The sequence below is a fragment of the Podarcis vaucheri genome (genome assembly GCF_965113315.1).
Source record: "Podarcis vaucheri genome assembly, chromosome: 7".
Taxonomy (NCBI): Eukaryota; Metazoa; Chordata; class Lepidosauria; order Squamata; family Lacertidae; genus Podarcis; species Podarcis vaucheri.
Window position 1 is genome coordinate 73064783 of NC_138765.1, and position 19606 is coordinate 73084388.

Sequence of the window (19606 nt, forward strand, 5' to 3'; positions counted from 1 at the left end):
AATATCTTTATATGTTCAACCCACAGCTGCCTACACTTGTATTTTAATTTATGCACTGCCTTTTTGCCAAATGAGCCTCCTAATGTTTCTCGCAAAGGTTAACAAATAAACAAGTTTCAATCAATAAAAAACAGTAAGGCAAAATAATCCCAACAACAGAACCTAATACCCAAATTGGGGACAGGCAAATCTATCGATTTCAGTTTCTCCTTTTGCCCTGTCTGAAGTTTGGATCTCCACATTTCTGAATCACTTTTATTAGGTTTAGTCCTCTTAAAAACCCATCAGCATTTTTGCTCAATGTTAACATTATTGCAAAGCAATTTCCCCTTAGATGGTGCGTTTTTTTATGTTACTTTCACCAATGTGTGAGTTTATATGGACACTTCTGACCCCATTACATGCATTTCTATGTGCATAACTTAACAATAATAATAATAACTTGACAGGAGAACCACACTACAAAATCCAGAGAAGTGTGGCTTTCAAAAGATAGCAGTGTTGTGGTTCATATATTGTTTCAGTAAGTGCAAATTAGGGAGGTTCGCCTTTCAATGAAATCTGAATCAAATTTCTCCCCCTTCCCTAAAACACATAAATTCAGCCACTCACCTACCTAAATGCTAGAACCACGACTCCAAAAAAATGCCTGGGAAAAACCACCTCCCATGCAGTAGCTCTTCCTTATAAAGACCCCAGACTAGGGGTGGGTGGGGCAGAACAGATAGGAAAGCTTGACCTTTGGTGGTCCATCATGGTCTCCCCATTGCAGCCATTTTTTGATTCTCCTTAGGGGTGTAGCTCTGGGCATTGTGGGCATTGCAGGAGGTTGGGCAAGATGACCCTTTGGGTCCTTCCAATTCTATGTTTCTATGAGCCCTTGCACTTCAAAATTAAGCCTTGATTCACTTTCTGGATACAAGTCTACATGAGCGCCAGTGTGGTGTAGTGGTTAGGAGCGGTAGACTCGTAATCTGGTGAACTGGGTTCGCGTCCCCGCTCCTCCACATGCAGCTGCTGGGTGACCTTGGGCTAGTCACACTTCTCTGAAGTCTCTCAGCCTCACTCACCTCACTGGGTGTCTGTTGTCGGGGAGGAAGGAAAAGGAGAATGTTAGCCGCTTTGAGACTCCTTAGGGTAGTGATAAAGCGGGATATCAAATCCAAACTCTTCTTCTTCTTCTACATCTGAAGTCCTACATGCCAGGGATTCTAATGGGTGATGGAATAGCCATTTTGATGTAAACCCTGCTGGTCTTCAGCAGCTCATAATCAGAAGCTTCCTTATACCAAGTCAGACAAGTGGCCCATCAAACTCACTGACCAGCAGTCGTGCTACATAGAATGATGGGGACTGAGCCTGGGACTTCCCACATGCAAAGCAGCTACGCTATAGTTCTTCCCTGAAGACATAGGGAGCTGTCTTATGTTGATTCAGATCATTGGTCCATGTGGCTCAGTATTGTCTACTGACAGCAGCTCCCCAGGGTTTCAGACAAGGAGTCTCTCCCAGGCCAACCTGCAGATGCTGGGGATTGAACCTGGAACTCTTTGCATGCAAATCAGATTCTCTGACACTGAGCTATTCTATGGGGGCGGGGGGAGGAAATCTTCATATGGAAACATTTGAGGCATAGATGGTGAGTTTAGTGTTTAGGTTGGCCAGGAAACATCCATGTACCACTTTCCTGTAAGAAATGCAAGAGAAGTCAAGAGAGTGCCAGGGAAATGTTACCTAATTTAAATAACACTTTGGTTATTTTTGTAATAATTTTTTTTCCCCTTCCAGTAGCACCTTAAAGACCAACTAAGTTAGTTCTTGGTATAAGCTTTCGTGTGCATGCACACTTCTTCAGATACACTGAAACAGAAGTTGCCAGATCCTTCTATATAGTGAGAAGGTGGGGAGGGGTATTACTCAGAAGGGTGGTGGGAATCAGAGATTGGCAGATAGCTGAGATGAGCCTGTTGATGACTCTTAACGACTGTAATAGGTCTTACAGGAAAAGGCAAGGGGTGAGAAGGTGAGAAATGGCTTAGTCATGTATAATGAGATAAGAATCCAATGTCTCTGTTCAGACCAGGTCTCTCCATTGTTTTAAGTTTGGTAATGAGTTGCAATTCAGCAGCTTCTCTTTCCAGTCTGTTTCTGAAATTCCTTTGTAGTAAAACAGCTACTTTGAGATCTTGTATAGAATGTCCTGGGAGATTGAAGTGTTCTCCTACTGGTTTCTCTGTTTTGTGATTCTTGATGTCAGATTTATGTCCGTTTATTCTTTGGCGTAAGGTTTGGCCTGTTTGTCCAATATAGAGAGCTGAAGGACACTGTTGGCATTTGATGGCATACACAATGTTAGACGATGAGCAATTAAATAGTCCCGAGATGGTATGTGTGATGTTGTTGGGGCCAGTAATGGCGTTGTTCGGGTGTATGTGGCAGCAAAGTTGGCATCTGGGTTTATTGCAGGCTCTGGTGCCAGTGTCCGTGTTAAGTCTGGTTGTATTATTATTGTGGGTTAGGAGTTGTTTAAGATTGGGTGGCTGTCTGTAGGCAATGAAAGGTCTTCCTCCCAGAGCTTGAGAAAGAGAACTGTCATTGTCCAGGAGAGGTTGTAGATCTCTGATGATGCGCTGAACTGTTTTAACTTGGGAGCTGTATGTGATGACTAGTGGTGTTCTGTTATTTTCTTTTTTGGGTCTGTCTTGCAGCAAGTTCTCTCTGGGTATCAGTCTGGCTATTTTTGTACTGAGTAACTAAACAAACCTGCTGAGGAATTGTGCTAGCAATGCAAATGGCCACACCCACTACATCTGATTGGGTGTTCTGTGGTGGGAAGCAGTCAGCTTTTTATTTCATCAATCCTGGACCATTTCTTTGCAGTGGACTTTCATTCTCTGGACATCCCAGGACACCTGTGAGCAGACATGGAAGAACACCACAAGCCCGATGTAGCCTGCATGCATGCTTTCGACACCAATGGCCAAATCTACAAAATAAATGCACTTCCTACCAGAGGACATTAGGAGCAAACTGATATCCCAGTTATGTTGCTCATTATCATTCCTGAAAAGAAAAGGAAAGCAGGTAAGAATGCTCCACATTTTAAATATTTTTGTGCTTGAATGAATCCTTGTGCATGGACAGCTGTCCACCTAGAATTTGGAAAGCTAAGGAGAGAGCTTTGAAAAATCATGCAGACTGCTCCTGAAAGTCAGTTGCTGGGAATCACAAGTGGGGATTGTGATTGCGGTTTTGCCCATGTTCTGCTTCAGAACTTCCCACAGGGGCAACTGATTAGCCACTGTGAAGACGTGATGCTCAAGTAGATGCAGGATTTCCCCCCCCATGGGCTGTATCCAGTTAAGTCCTACTGAGAGTAACCCCACTGAAATAAGTGGACAAATTAGTCATGCCCATCAATTTCAATGGGTGTACTCTGAGAAAGACTAGGACTGCCTACAACACGTTCGGCAGGATTCCACTAAGTTTTTGCCTGTGTAGAAGGAGGGCTGCTTCTGAAACTAAACTCTCCACCCCTCCCCTCTTCCTGCACACCTCTAAATCCGCTCTGGAGTGTTGGAGCAAAATCCAGAACAGCCTTAGGAGGCCATGGAGAGGAAGGAGAGTGGGAGTAAGTCCCATTGCACAAGTGGTCCTCAATTCCCTGCACATCTATCCACCTAGTGCCATGTTAAATTCTGCACTGTGTACTTAAAAACCTTTTGAGATTTCTTTCTTTCTTTCTTTCTTTCTTTCTTTCTTTCTTTCTTTCTTTCTGCTTCATTGGAAAATTTTACCTTTAAGGATTGCATATCCCTATCTGATATACAAGTTGGGAGCCTTGAATGTGACTCCTTATGCATCACACACAAGAGGGAGATATCTACATGCTTAGAGAAAAACCAAAGTCTGCAGAAGTAAATATGCAGCTCTATCTATCTGAGGGGGGAAACCTAAAAAGACAGGACCCCAAGAATCACTCAATTGAAACTGAACACACTATTAAGGCGCTGTGGGTTAAACCACAGAGCCTAGGACTTGCCGATCGGAAGGTCGGCGGTTCGAATCCCCGTGATGGGGTGAGCTCCCGTTGCTCGGTCCCAGCTCCTGCCAACCTAGCAGTTCGAAAGCACATCAAAGTGCAAGTAGATAAATAGGTACCGCTCTGGCGGGAAGGTAAACTGCATTTTTGTGCGCTGCTCTGGTTTGCCAGAAGCGGCTTAGTCATGCTGGCCACATGAACCGGAAGCTGTATGCCGGCTCCCTCGGCCAGTAAAGCAAGATGAGCGCCGCAACCCCAGTGTCGGTCACAACTGGTCCTAATTGTCAGGGGTCCCTTTACCTGTACCTATTAAGGCACAGAAGGCTGGCTGCTTGTTTTTGTGGTTGAAGAGGACAGAAAACAAGAGTGAAAGGGTACAGAATGGAGTTACCTAGGGAAAGGCCATGGCTGACTGGAAGCCTGAACTGGAGCACTCCAGGCCCCACTTACAAGGAAGGACGAACCTGTCAATGTGTCATGAACTGGCAGGGCAATGGGGAGGAGGAAGAGGATCCCAGTGAGGGGTGTAGCTGGGACTGGGACACACCAGGGCAAGCTGGGAAAGGGGAAGGAGAGGTTGGTGTAGGAAGTACTCATGGGGTGATGGAGGATGACAAGAGGATGGGGGTCAGTGCATAGGAACCAGAGCAGCAGGACCCATCACCAGAGCCAGAGGGGCACCTGTCTCCATGAATACGACAGTCTCTGAGGAGTGGGGAGCAGTGGGAGGGGTGCTCCAGTAGGCTGAGGCAGGCAAGGGCCCACAGCCCAGCTCCGTAGCTGGCCAGGTGGGGCTCGCTAGCTCTGGGAGATAGTATGTGGTTCCTCAGATGGAGTGTGCTGGGAACAGGTGAGAGTTGCATGCCTCATCAAGCCCAGATGCTGCAATCAGCATACAAAACATAAAAGGGCAGCAGATCTGAGGTGCTGTTTTCTCAACTGACCATGTTGATGGTGCCTCAACTTGGATGTGAGGCTTTGCTTCACTTTAGACATGTGGATTGATCCTGGGCTGGGGACTTGACAAATGGACTTGCCGCCAGTTAGGCCAGGGGTTCAGGGAACAATGTTGGCTTGTCCCCCAGCTTCTGACAAACCAGGCAAAATAACTCAAGGAGGGTATGCAGTAGTAGGGCTAGCGAGGGATATGAGCCTGTGGAGAGTTCAAAGAGCTGAATAGCGAGGCCTAGCGAACTGCATTTTGCCCTGAGGCTTCAGGCTCCTCATGCCTGCCAGTTGCATTCCATTTGTTCACAAAGGTGTTTATCCATTCCTCTGCATTTCTAGGGAACCCATTTCCAACCAACAGCAAATTTGCTCCCCTGATACCCTTGAGTCTTCATCTGCAAACCATTTTTCCATTTCCAAGTGTTCCTCCAAATGAAATATCTGTGGCAGTAAACTGCATTTGCTCCCAAGTCATGTGGACTCCCCATTTATCTGAGGCAGAAAAGTTCCCACCAGAAAATTGGTGAGAATGTGACGTCCTGGACATCTTCTGAGTCTGAGGGCATCACATGAAGCCTGGAGAGGGACGGAACTTTCTTTATAGCTGACGCTTATCTTGGTCCGTTTGAAAGGCAGACTGGCCTTAGGCCCCTGTTCCTGAAGGCTGTAGTGAAAACCGTCACATTGATCCGGGGACATTTGGTGCTGTGGTTAGCATTTGTCTGATGATCAGGGTGGAGAGAAGAAAATGTCTTTAAGAGAACCTGAGGCAGTTTTCCTCTTTCATGTTGGCCAGATGTCAAGAAGACCATGTGCAGGAGTGGGGAAGGACGGTGAGCATCTCAACACCACAGACTTGAACTGGCTTGAAGGAACTGTTCCTTCTCCTCAGAGATCTCTGAAGACTGTAGGTCTGGGGGGACATAAGGCACTTCCAGCCAGAGGCCCATCTACTCCAGCGACATATTCTCATCATAACCAATGAGGTGCCCATTATTGGAAACCCTCAACCAGTTGCCTATTATGCTTCTCTCACATGATTCCCAGAAACAGAGATTCAAAGCCATACCATATGACAGTGGAGGGAGACATAGGTGCTGTGGCTAGTAACTACTGACAGCCTTCATGAGGGCAGAGGCAGGATACTAGGGAATACTTGTGGGAGATAGACAGGCCTAGTCTCAGCTGGCACCGCTGCCCTGAGGTCCCTTTTCTGCTGCTTCACTGGGTGCCCTTGTGAACAAATACTCTGGGAGCCTCCTGACACCCATAAGAGCAGGAGTCACCAGTGTGCTTGCCAGTAGTAATAATAATAGTAGTAGTAATAATTTATTATTTATACCCGGCCAACTGGCTGGGCTTCCCCAGCCACTCTGGGCAGCTTTCAACAACGTATTGAAATACACTAATACATCAAAAATTAAAAGCTTCCCTAAACAGGGTGTCTTCTAAAAGTCTGGTAGTTGTTCTCTTTGACATCTGGTGGGAGGGTGTTCCACAGTGTGGGTGCCACTACTGAGAAGGCCCTCTGCCTGGTTCCCTGTAACTTGGCTTCTCGCAGTGAGGGAACCACCAGAAGGCCCTCGGCGCTGGACCTCGGTGTCCGGGTAGAATGATGGGGGTGGAGACACTCCTTCAGATGTACTGGACCGAGGCCGTTTACTTCCTCTGAAACCGACAAAATATCCCCTCGGAAATTCACTCTAATTCAGGAACAGGAACCTTTTGTTTCACCCCAAGGACCACATATTACCTAAGAAGAGGAGGAGCTTGGACTTGATATCCTGCCTTTCACTCCCCTTAAGGAGTCTCAAAGTGGCTAACAATCTCCTTTCCCTTCCTCCCCCACAACAAACACTCTGTGAGGTGAGTGGGGCTGAGATACTTCAAAGAAGTGTGACTAGCCCAAGGTCACCCAGCAGCTGCATGTGGAGGAGCAGGGAAGCCAGATTATGAGTCCACAGCTCTTATCCACTACACCATGCTGGCTAGAGAAAACTTCCTGCAACCACATACCAGTTGTGGGTGGGGCAAAGGTGGGCAAAGCAAGGAATGTAAATTTTACCTCTCGTACAGTATGTTAGAGGGACGCGGGTGGCGCTGCGGTCTAAACCACTGAGCCTAAGGCTTGCCGATCAGATGTTCGGCAGTTTGACACACACCCCCCAAGACGGGGTGAGTCCCCATTGCTCGGTCCCAGCTCCTGCCAACCTAGCAGTTCAAAAGCACATCAAAGTGCAAGTAGATAAATAGGTACTGCTCCGGCGGGAAGGGAAACGGCTTTTCCATGCACTGCTCTGGTTTTGCCAGAAGCGGCTTAGTCATGCTGGCCACATGACCCGGAAAAACTGTCTGCAGACAAACGTTGGCTCCCTCGGCCAATAAAGCAAGATGAGTGCCGCAACCCCAGAGTTGTTCGTGGCTGGACTTAACTGTCAGAGGTCCTTTACCTTTACCTTTTACAGTATGCTAATACACACACTCCCACACCCATCTCTATCCTTCATGAAGATCAGAGTTTAGGGACACATCCCAGCCAGCCAAGGAGGGTGTGAATCAGGGCCAGTGAGGGGCATGGCCTGCAGAGAGTCCCAAGGGCTAGACAGAAAGGCCTAGTGCAGGGGCGGAGGAAGGGGGTGTGATGGGTGTCAGCCACCCCAGGTGTCACCACTGAGGGGAGTGACAAAATGCTGGGCGGCACTTACTGCAGGACCAGCAGTGCGCCTGAGCCACACGTCTCTCCTGGGAGAGATGCGGTAACTTGGGCGCATGCAGGTTCTGTGCTGCCCAAACGGTCTTCCTGTTGCCTCCCTCCAGCTGTAGGGCAGCTGCGTGGGAGGAGGCAGGCAGACTCAGGAGGCCCTGCAGTGCACCCCACCCCTATTGGCGGCTCGCCCCGCCCCTGGGCACGCCGCCCAAGCGGCTTCCTCCACCACTGGCCTCATGGCCACCAGGTGTGAGGTTCCCCCATCCCTGCTCTTATCCTCCATTCCAAATGCCATTGCAGCCAGTTCCTCATTGCTACCCACACAAGTCCTGAGCATCCCTCCTAGAATGGTGTTTCAAGGGAGGAGGAATAAACATGGCTGGTAATTTCAGCACTTGAAAGGGAAGGGAAGATAGAAGGGTTTTTTGTGGTGGTGGTGTTTTTCAATCTAAGGAGCATTTGCTGCTGCTCTCTCCTTTTGCGGCTGACAAGACCAAGGCAAACGATGTTCCTCCGCTTGCTGGCTTGCTCCCCACCCCCCAGGTCTCTGTAGCATTGTAGCACACTCCTGCCATCAGCTGTCTGATTGACAGAACAGTCTGATCACCTGGAGAGGAGCAAAAGTGCATCCATTAGCTAGTGAGAGAGGGCTAGGTAGAATCTTATCTTCTGCTGCTGGCTGCTTATGAGCTGTGTGGTTGCAAAAAGGCAAGCCTCCTCCTCCCTTCTCTTCTCGCACTCCTCCTCCTCCTCCGGCTCATTTGCTGGAAGAAAGCAGCAGCAGCAGCAAGGCTGAGCTGAGAAGTTTTTGGCATGGACTTGAGAAGGCAGAGGGACTTAAGCTCACCAGCTCCAGCACCCCAGCAGCCAGACTGCTCATCCATAGCCTGGACAGGTTTCCAAGCTGCTCTGTGTTCTGCTAGGGAGAAACCAAGCACAGACGTGTTTCTGGGACTTGGTTTGGAATCACAGCATTTTAGCCAAAGTTAATGGGACTATCTGAGGTTGTGGTTTTTTCCTCCCTCCTCCTTATGGTGAGAAGATCCCAAGAAGTGTCAGTGGAAAGGTGGGGGTGCCTTTGAATCCACCCCTTTTGGTGGGGTCAAGGAGGTTCTCCTTCCTAAGTACCAAAGAGGTCTCTGTTTGGATGTAAGCAAGATCACCAAGACATCCCTGCTGATCAAAGCTCGTTCTGCAGGAACTGGAGATGGAGAATGAGGTTGGGAAATCTGTGGATAAGCAAATGGATAAATACATGTAATTATTCTGGTCTCTCTTTTTTTAGAAAAGCTCACTTTCTTTCTTTGTTTTCTGCTTTTGCACCATTGCCCTCTCCATTCTCCCATCTTCTGTTCTTCTGGTGTGTGTGCATATCCCTTTAGAAAGTCAGAGGGACGTGTGGTTAATCATTTTGTGCCCTTCTTCCATAGAGTGACCATAATGGGGAAATCAGAAAGCCAAATGGATATTGTGGAGAAAACGACCAGATCTGGGCAGAAGTCCTGGAGCTTGGTTGCTCTCAGCTTGTCTGTGCTCCTAGTCCTCATGAGCTGTGCTGTGGTTTCCTTAGTAATCCTCTACTCGAAAAGCAGAGGTAAGAGAACAACTGTTACTTATGTGGTTTCCTTCTCTCCTTAACTGCATATTTGGGTAAATTGTATACAGTGCTAAAAAAAAAAAAACTATTTAGGAAAGAATTTGTTACCATTGCTTGGGAGGGGGGGATTGGGGGATAATTTGTGAGATCTCTTCTCCTAATGTGTGTGTGTGTGTGTGTGTGTGTGTGTGTGTGTTTGTGTGTGAATATGAATAAACTCACCACAATCCCATCTGCAGTTTTCAAGGTAAATCTCAACTTGACAAGAATGAAAATCAAGAAAGGAGTCCCTGTATAATCAAGGGCATTCTCCACATACCTTACAAGGGGTGAATAGTAATCCCAGATCCCAGGCAAAAAAGATAGCTGCCATTGCCCAGCATAGTACAGCAGATTAAATGTTGAGTTTCAACACAGAACACCAATATTTAAATACTCGCTGCTCCACAGAGTCTACTAACTGGGAAGCTCTGGGATTTGAGCAAATGAGAATATACAGAGTTTGTGTGTGTGTTTGTGTGTACACACACACACACAGAGAGAGAGAGAGAGAGAGAGAGAGAGAGAGCCAATTTAAGTGGAGAGAGAAAATTTAAGAGAGAGAAAAGCTGTATAAGTGAAATAGAGGGGGGAAATTGAAATATTATCCTCAGTTAACAATATTGAAAAGCTTGGTTGAGTTAACAAGAGCCCAGATTCTCAACATTCAGCTGGTAGACATAAGAATGTGTGTTTGCATCTGTCTCCTTGAGACAGTGTGCAGTGGAGGAAACGACTCCTTGTGCAGTGTGGATTTTAGGCAGAATGAGGAGAGGGGCTTATTTAGATGTAGACAATTTGGGATCTGCTACGCTTATCACGCTAGAGGAGGAGATGCAGTAAGCTTGTAAGAACTGAATAATTTTGTACCTTCTGCAGAAGCCCAAATGCAGTCTGTTGCTAGAAGAGTGAGTTTTAAAAGAACTCCCACACAGAACTGGGAAGGAGGGGGAGAGCGACATGCTGTATTTATTCTGCCTTTAAAAGCCTTTTTTAAAAAAAAAAAAAAAGTTCTGATGGCAGCACTGATTTCCTCCTCGTTGGCTTTCTCTCCACTGAAGTGTTGCCTGAATATTTTGTCCCCGGGTTCATAAAAATATACATGTTGTTGTGGAGGACAGAGTGGATACAGAGAAGCTTTCCCACCTCCATTCGTAGAACTAGAAATCAATCGTTCAGCAGAACCAGCTCCCAGTAGATTTAGGGAAGAGGAAAGGATTGTATTTCATTGATATCTCATTTTTAGCCTAAGAATCTTTAGAAGTAGTCCCTAAGAAGCCCACGGGGGACACATTCTCTTCTGGGCAGCATTCAGGGGAGGTACATGCCAATGGTAGGCAGGGCAAGAGGCAAAAGTAAGCAGAGAAATGAATGCCTCTGTATGGTAGGGGAGTTTCTGAACACACACAAACAGCCTTATCCCCCAACCAGGCAAACAAGGGGCATTATCAGAGGGTTTTTTAAAACTGTTTTTATTAAAAGATTTCCATGGGTAATAAAGGAATAATAATAATAATAATAATAATAATAATAATAATAATAATAATAATAATAATAATAATAAATTTAATATTAATACCCCACCCATCTGTCTGGGTTTCCCCAGCCACCCTGGGCAGCTTCCAACAAAATATTAAAATACATTAAAACATCAGTCATTAAAAATTTCCCTAAACAGGGCTGCCTTCAGGTGTCTTCTAAACATCAGATAGTTGTGTATTTCTTTGACATCGGATGGGAGGGCATTCCACAGGGTGGGCGCCACTACCAAGAAGGTACATATAACGTCTCTGTTTTCAGTTTGTAGATTCTTTTCTGCATGTCAGTTACGTTCAATGTGAGACATTGCTGTCATGTGCATTCTGAGGTTGGGGGGAGAGAGAAGTAGGTCCAAGGAAATATTCCAGCGAGATCGAAACACTCGGGAAGGGTGCAAAGAAGAGCTGGTCATGGGGTGTAAGAAAAGCCCTGCTGGAATCAGGCAAAAGGCCCATTTGCTCCAGCAGCCTGTTCTCACAGTGGCCAACCAGACAGTGATGTAGCATGGGTTGCCAGTGCCCAGGGCAGAGTCAGTGTTGCACCCCCACAGACACAGCTGGGGTGGAGGTGCGCACCACAGCCCCAAAGTTTCAGCTTGGGTGCAGCTTGCCTCCCCATGGCTGCAGAAGGCAGCAGGGGCTCACCCATATGGCCTCAGTGAAGGAACCTGTTGTGGGGGTGCCTGGTTTGCCCCTCTCAGAATTTTGGGGCCCAGGGCCACTGTTAGAATTCCTGCTCTGTGATTGCAGTCATGGGATTGTTGTCTATCACATTACAGTGTATATTTTGACTCCACAGAGTAGGAAGTGATGGAGACAGGATGTTTGTGTTACTGTGATCTGTGAAGTAGGACTATTGTCCTTTGTTCTTTCTCTTTGCTGTCTGATTCTGGAGAGAGAGGGAGCCATGTTGCAGTGCTCCGTGTGTGTTTATATGTAAATAAAGTAGATTAGCCAAAATGCTGAGTTCCTGAGGTCGGTTACGCAAGCTGCGAAGACTCTGTGGATCCCTAAGTGTGCTGATGTCTGTTGGCATCAGTCACTGTGATGTTCGGGCTGAAGGAAGCTTTTGAAGCTCACAAACGATTGACCAGGAGGGCGAGAACATGCCAGCTGGGCAAGTGTCTCTGCCAGGATCCTACTCGAGTGTAGGGCAAGCTCCTGACAGCCACTACCCCTCCGCCCCCCATGCTATGCCACTGCAACCAGATGCCGGCAAGTAGGACCTGAATACAACTACCCTCTGTCCAGTGATTCCAAGCAATGGTTATTCAGACCATATAGCCTGTGACAAGGATATGGGTGGCGCTGTGGGTTAAACCACAGAGCCTAGGACTTGCCGATCAGAAGGTCAGCAGTTCGAATCCCCGCAACGGGGTGAGCTCCCGTTGCTCAGTCCCTGCTCCTGCCAACCTAGCAGTTTGAAAGCACGTCAAAGTGCAAGTAGATCAATAGGTCTGGCGGTAAGGTAAACGGTGTTTCCATGCGCTGCTCTGGTTCATCAGAAGCGGCTTAATCATGCTGCCCACATGACCCGGAAGCTGTATGCTTGCTCCCTCAGCCAATATAGCAAGATGAGCGCTGCAACCCCAGAGTCGGTCACGACTGGACCTAATGGTCAGGGGTCTCTTTACCTATACCTTTATGGCCTACGACAGTGGAGGCAGAGCACAGCCACAATGGGCTTTCTTTCCAGGAATTTGTCCAATCCTCTTTTATAGCCACTGGAGCCAACTTCAGGGGGCTATGGGCAGTGGCAGAAGAAGCCAGTCAGGCACCTGGAGCGGGGCGCCCAGGGGCGGGGCTAGCCGCCCATAGGGGCTGGGCACACTATGGGGCCTCCGGAGTCTGCCTACCTCCTTCCACTCAGCCACCCTACAGCTGGGGGGGAGGCAGCGGGCAGGCCGTTTGGGCAGCGAAGAGCCTGCCCACGCCCAAGCCATCACATCTCTCCCAGGAGGCCCCGCAGTGAGTGCCTCCTGGCATTTTGTCACTCCCCTCAATTGTGATGCCTGGAGCGGCCCGCACCCACCACACACCCCTTCCTCCACTCCGGCTATTGGTGCTTCAGCACCCACAATAATGCACTTGTGGAATGTGCCCCCAGAAAGTCGATGGGCAAAGCTGAAGCCCTTCATTGCAGGCGCCCACAATCTTTGGCGCAAGATAGCACCGATTTACAGCCTTCCAAGTAGGTGGCCATTGCCCCCCTTATGTCAAATAAATCTTGGCTTTGTCCCTGTCTTAGAAAGGTATTAGGGTGACAGGAGGGTTAGGTCAGGATAAATCACTGTGAAATAAGCTCTCAGAAGGGGTGCTCTTTTGACAGATTCAGTAAAAGTAGTAGGACCCCCCCCCCACACACACATAAGCACGCCCCCCCCCCACATATAGACACACTCACAGAAGAAAAGCCCTGCTGGGTCAGGCAAATGACCTATCTAGCCCAGCATCCTGTTCTCACAGTGCCCAGTCACATGCCCACGGGAAACCTGCAATCAGGATTCAAGCACAGAAGCCCTCTCCTCTTTTGTGGCTCCAGAATCTGGTATTTGGAAGCATGGCCCTCCAAGTGTGGAGGCAGAGCATAGCCATCCTGGCTAATAGCTATTGATAACCCTCTCCTCCACCAATTTGTCTAATCTTCTTGTAAAGCCATCCAAGTTGGGGAGGAGTGAGTTCCATACTTTAATTGTGTGAAGAAGTGCTTTCTTTTCATCTGTCCCGAATCCTCAAACATTCAGCCTCCTTGGATGCCCATGAGTTCTAGTGTTATGAGGGAGGGAGAAAACCATTCCTCTATCCGCTTTCTCCATGCCAGGCATAATCTTATAAACTTCTATCATGTCACTTTTTACTCTTTTCTCCAAGCCAGTGTTTCCCAAACTTGGCTCTCCAGCTGTTTTTTGGACTACAACTCCCATCGCCCCCAGTGGTCAGGAACGATGGGAACTGTAGTCCGAAAACAGCTGGAGAGCCAAGTTTGGGAAAACACTGTTCTAAACCAAATGCTGCAGCCTTTTCTCATAGGGGAGTCGATCCATCCCTTTGATAATTTTGGTGGTCCTTTTCTGAGCCTTCTCCAAGTCAACTCAATATATAATATATATATATATTCTAACTATAAGAAAAACCAAACTTCACACATTGGCGTTTGTGTTATCGGTGTCACCCAAATCCTCCAAGTTCAGGAACACTCTGCAGAAAGTTTACACATTTATATCCATTCCCCATGGTGATGCAAATAAAAATATCCTGCTGGTTCTGGGTCTCGGTGATTTTCACACCTACATAAAAAACGAGGGCTACTGAAACCAAAGATGGCTATCAAGCTGGATTGGATTGCGGGAGTTCTTGGTGAGGAGAGCAGGAGGGTGGGAATCCTAAGAAGCTGTGTTATGTTTGCTGGGGAAAGAACGTGGTTGAGCTGGCTTGAGAGGAGGCATTGCAAGATGTCCAGGCGTGTCGCACATTTCTCAAGGTCTGAGTCTGAAGATACAAAGATGCCCACAAACTTGGCTCTAAAGGAGGGGAACCTCAGACCTGTGGCCCAAATACTGCCCTCCAACTCCTCTATTTGAACTGCAGGCTTCATTCCCTCTCAAAGGCAACATCATCCTTTGGTGCTTTTTCATGGTTGGAATGTGCCCTGAATCTGTGACGATGCCTCATGGTTACCTGCAAGGAAGATGGAGAGACTGGGGGCAGGGGTGGGTGTCTTACTCCACATAGGCAAGAGTCACATCCATTGCCCATAGGCGCCAACTCCTAGGGACTGAGGTCCCTTTGCCCACCCACCCCCCAAAAATTGAGGAGGCTGCTACCCCCAAAGTTGATGGGCATTGCCATTCAAATGGTGTGTGTGTGCATCTCATCTTGTGATAGATTATGCAGCACTTACCTGCCCCTCCCCAACGTTTTATTCAAGTTGGCACCCTGATCTGGCCTCACCCAGCAGCTATATGTAGCATCTGGAAGGGCACCCACAAAAGAACAAAGAGTAGAGTTGTATGGGACTCTGAACATCATGGTCCATTGGCAATATCATGAGCACACTGCCTCTGAACCTAAAGGCTGAATATCTATTCATCCTTACTAGGATGTCCTGTCTAAAATCCCCTCCAAACCCTGGAGCCGTCAGTGATGAAGCTCCTGGGATACACCATTGACACAATGCCAGAATAACTATGGAGATGTCAATAACCTTTTGGTGGAATTCTGAAGAGCAGTTGCTGGGAATCACAAGTGGGGAGAGTGCTGTTGTGCTCAAGTCCTGCTTGTGGGCTTCCCATCATGGGCAACTGGTTGGCCACTGTGAGAGCAGGGTGGTGTGCCTGATCCAGAAGGGCTCTTCTCATGTAGAACAGGAGACATGATAGAGGTGTATAGAATTATGTATGGCGTTGAGCAAGTGGACAGAGGACAGTTTTTCTCCCTCATAACACTAGAACTCAGGGCCATGCAATGAAGCTGAATGTTCAAAGATTCAGGATGAAAGAAAATACTTCTTCATGCAGCACATATTCGATCCCACGGGATCTAGTGATGACCACTAACCTGGAGAACTAGCCTCTTCTCCAGGAATTTCTGTCAATGGTAAAGGTAAAGGGACCCCTGACCATTAGGTCCAGTCGTGGCCGACTCTGGGGTTGCGGCGCTCATCTTGCTTTATTGGCCGAGGGAGCCAGCATACAGCTTCCAGGTCATGTGGCCAGCATGACTAAGCCGCTTCTGGCGAACCAGAGCAGCGCACGGAAACGCCGTTTACCTTCCCGCCGGAGCGGTACCTATTTATCTACTCACACTTTGATGTGCTTTCGAACTGCTAGGTTGGCAAGAGCAGGGACTGAGCAACAGGAGCTCACCCCATTGCAGGGATTCGAACCGCCGACCTTCTGATCGGCAAGTCCTAGGCTCTGTGGTTTAACCCACAACGCCACCTGTGTCCCATGTCAATGGTATCTAGCCACAATGGCTATGTCCTGCCTCCACTGTCAGAGGCAGTATGTCTCTGAATACGAGTTACTGGAAAATTCAGGTATGGAGAGGTTTGTTGGCATGTGGTTTGTTTTGTACAATCCTTGAGAATGGTCTGTGTTTTATGTGCTTTTCTTATATCCACAGATTTACAGAATGGTGCCAGTCCACAGAATGTCTGTACCACCCGTGGGTGTGTAACAGCAGGTAAAAATGACATTCTTTCCTGACTCATTCTTTTTTTGCCTGCTGAGGTCCACTACAGGGAATGTGCAGGCATAGCAGACCAATGAAGTCAGCAGGATTGAACCCTCCACTCATCAGCTATGGGTAGTGCTCCACTATTGTGTTCTCTGCAAGGAACATGCTGAAAAAGCAGGTGTCTCCCAACTCCGCCCACCAACCAACTTTGACAGTACCTCCCACTTTTGAGCCACTAACTGTCAACATGATGTCAAATGATTGTTGGCCCTGCTTGGAGTCCCTAAGACAGTTGGATGGTACCTTGTACGCCTCCTTCCGGCAACTCCTTCAGCCAAGCTGGTGCCACAAGTATTGCTTTGCTTTCCTTTGGACCACATTGACAAGACCAAAAGGGGTGGGGTCTTGTCATCTGGGCAGCCCAAGACCTCCTTACACACTGCCAAGGTTAGTGCCCTGGGGAGGTTACATTGGTGCTGCTAATGCAGCCGTCTGACTTCACCCCCAGAGGTGCACTTTATTGTATCTCAAAACAGACAGATGCCAACAAGGCTGACTCCACCCACTTGTCAAAGTTGTGCCGTGGTGGTGGGAGAGATAATGATCTGTCCCCTTGGGCCAAAAATGTTCCACATAACCCTGGGTTAGGGGGAGCCCAGAAAAGGCAAATGATCAGGTAACTTAATCAGAATATTTTTCTGAATAAATTTTGGCTCTGTCCTCATTTTGATGTTTATTAGATACAATAGGAGTGGTGGACTTTTTCAGTCTGAGGGCCACATGACCTTCTGGGCAACCTTCAGGGGGCCACATGCTAATGGTGGGTAGGGCTAGAGGCAAAACTGGGAAGAACCACTAATGTAAAGCAACTAATGTTATGTTTATACAGTAGGCTGGGTTCTAGACACACCCCTCTATATCCCATGTTCTAAAACACACTGGTTGCCATTTTGTTTCCAGTCCCAGTTCAAGGGGCTTGCATTAGCATGGGGGGAGCTACTTAATTACAAGCATTATTTAATTATTTTTGCAAACAGTTACCAAGTGTGTAGTGTTGTCTGCCAGAACAATTCCAGTTCTAGGTGAATTCTTTCTTCTTCTTTCTTTCTTTCTTTCTTTCTTTCTTTCCAATTATTTTTTATTGCTTTTCATTTTTTAACGAATTAACATCAAATTAATTCCAATTTAATACAAATTTAAAAGTTGACTTCCCATCCCGCTCCCTTGATGTTTCACTTCCCACCCTTAATTTCATTTCAAAATATTTTAGCTTTTCAATCTTAATTCCCCCCCTATTTTCTTCTTTACTTCCCATCAGCTGCTCTTCTTCGATCCCTGCCAGACTTCTACTTAGCTATAACATATTCGCAAATATCAAGAAGAATTGCTCCTCACTTTGTCAGCCCACATGCATCCTTAATTTTAAAATCAACAAATCATAAACACAAAAAAAAAGCTCTAGGGGAAATTCAAGCTCTAGGGCAGTGATGGCCAAACTTGGCCCTCCAGCTGTTTTGGGACTACAGTTCCCATCATCCCTGACCACTGGTCCTGTTAGCTAGGGATGATGGGAGTTGTAGTCACAAAACAGCTGGAGGGCCAAATTTGGCCATCACTGCTCTAGGGGGATGTGCTGCCTCTAGGTACAAACTGGCAAACAACAGCTGGGAATGGGCTCAATTATTGGGCACCACAAGAGTACTTGAAAGCATTCTGCTTCCCCAGTAATGGACACTTTTATGTTTTCATGACATGCAGCTGCCAGAATAATTCAGAACATGGACCCCACGGCAGAACCTTGCCAGAATTTTTACCAGTATGCCTGTGGAGGCTGGCTCAGTCGTCATGTCATCCCAGAGACCAGTTCCAGATACAACATCTTTGACACACTGAGGGATGAACTGGAAATTATTCTCAAAGGTGAGGATCTCTTTTCTGTACTTTCCCATTACCTGTCTACTTCCCTACTTAGTGCTAGATCTGTGCACCAGCTAAGTATGCTGCAGTCATGGACTCAGATTATGACATTCATAATGTGTGTGTGTGTGTGTAAGTTTTTTTAACATATTATTTTCAACACTTATTAAACATACTTTTATATCTTATACAATTTTTTTGATTGCCATCAATCACATCTGAAAATTTTCCAATCTTTTTCACTTAGTTTACATTTCTTACTTCCACTATTACACTTAAATATCATAACTAATATCTCTCTTCTTTCTCTTCTTTGAAATATTTCATATATTCCTCCTTACAAAACTTCTTGTAGTCCTAGTAGCGTAATTTGTTGATTACAGTTGCTCTTCAAATAGTTCGTATATTTCTTCCAATCTTCTGTGAATCTCTGGTCCTGCAGGTTTCGAATCCTTCCTGTCATCTTGTCCAATTCTGCGTAGTCCACAGATTATGACGTTCTAAATACCTCCCCCCAAAAGAAAATACCAGTTAGATTGTTAGCCACCTCCATCCAAGGTCTGGATATGCCAATGGGAAGTCTCTGTTCATTGGCATCATGCATGGTTAATTCAACAATACTGTCAAAGAGGTGGTGTCCTCTGCAAGTTGCACAAAGATGCAAAACCTTGGAGAGCGTCGCAACAGAAAATGCTCCGGCAGATGGTGGTAGAAAACTTGAGTGCCTTGTTCACTATTAAGTTGTATTTCAACCAGCAGGTGGCTGTAAACAGCTTCCAGTATAGCTTGTTTCAGTCTCTGCAACTTCAGCCCATAGAAAGTGCAAGCAAGAACCCAGCAACTGGTGATTTCAGCCAGGAAGAATAGGCCCAGTTCTCAGTGATTTCAGCCAACAGGTTAGCAAATCCCTGTTTCCAGCATTAAGAGCATAAGAATAACTTGCTGGATCAGACCAAAGGTCCTTCTAATCCAGTGGTTCCCAACCTTTTTTTGGCCATGCCCCACCTAAGCATCTCTAAAATCCTGTCCATCCGTCCGTCCCCCATGACATATAATTATTATTATTCAAAAAGTGAACTCCTGTTCACATGGAGGAAGCCTAAAAAGTCATACATTGTTAATAACTCATTCTCAAATTGCCCCCTCCTTAAAAATCAAATTGTCCCATGCTGGGAACCATGGTTCTAATCCAACATTCTCTTCTCACAGTGGCCCAACCAGCAATTGCTATTCAGAGACAGTGGAGGCCGAAACCACAAGTGCTTTATCATCTGTTGCAGCCATGAACTCACCTGCACCCAAACAGAGAGAACAGATTGCAGGTCATTAAGCTATCATGACCCTTTTCTTCTTCCAGGTGTGCTAGAGACACCAGAGCAGGAAGACCGGGAAGCCTTCCAAAAGGCGAAAATGCTTTATAGATCCTGTATGAATGAAAGTGAGTCTCCTCCTCCTCTTTATTCACCCATTTGCTCTATTTATCAAGCTGTTTTCCCTAGCGGCCACTTTTAGTGAATGGAGTAGGGTGGCGCTATGCTCTAAACCACAAAGCCCAGGGCTTGCAGATCAGAAGGTCGGCGGTTCGAATCCCCTCGACTGGGTGAGCTCCCGTTGCTTGGTCCCAGCTCCTGCCAACCTAG

General features: G+C 47.0%; 1 protein-coding gene across 4 annotated transcripts in view; it reads left to right on the plus strand.

The window, feature by feature from the left end:
- Window positions 1-2885: 2885 nt before the first annotated feature.
- The window catches only part of MMEL1 (membrane metalloendopeptidase like 1), a 40587-nt gene continuing 23866 nt past the window's right edge, over window positions 2886-19606 (plus strand). The window contains exons 1-5 of one of the 4 annotated variants that reach the window (XM_082229990.1): window positions 2886-3084; window positions 9128-9291; window positions 15996-16055; window positions 17808-17969; window positions 19324-19404. In XM_082229990.1, coding sequence (XP_082086116.1) covers window positions 9138-9291; window positions 15996-16055; window positions 17808-17969; window positions 19324-19404 — 457 coding nt within the window. In that variant the 5' untranslated portion in view covers window positions 2886-3084; window positions 9128-9137. Of the gene's footprint in view, window positions 3085-7946; window positions 8080-8442; window positions 8955-9127; window positions 9292-15995; window positions 16056-17807; window positions 17970-19323; window positions 19405-19606 lie in introns of those variants that run through there. The other 3 variants (XM_082229991.1, XM_082229989.1, XM_082229988.1) reach the window with 3 other exon arrangements.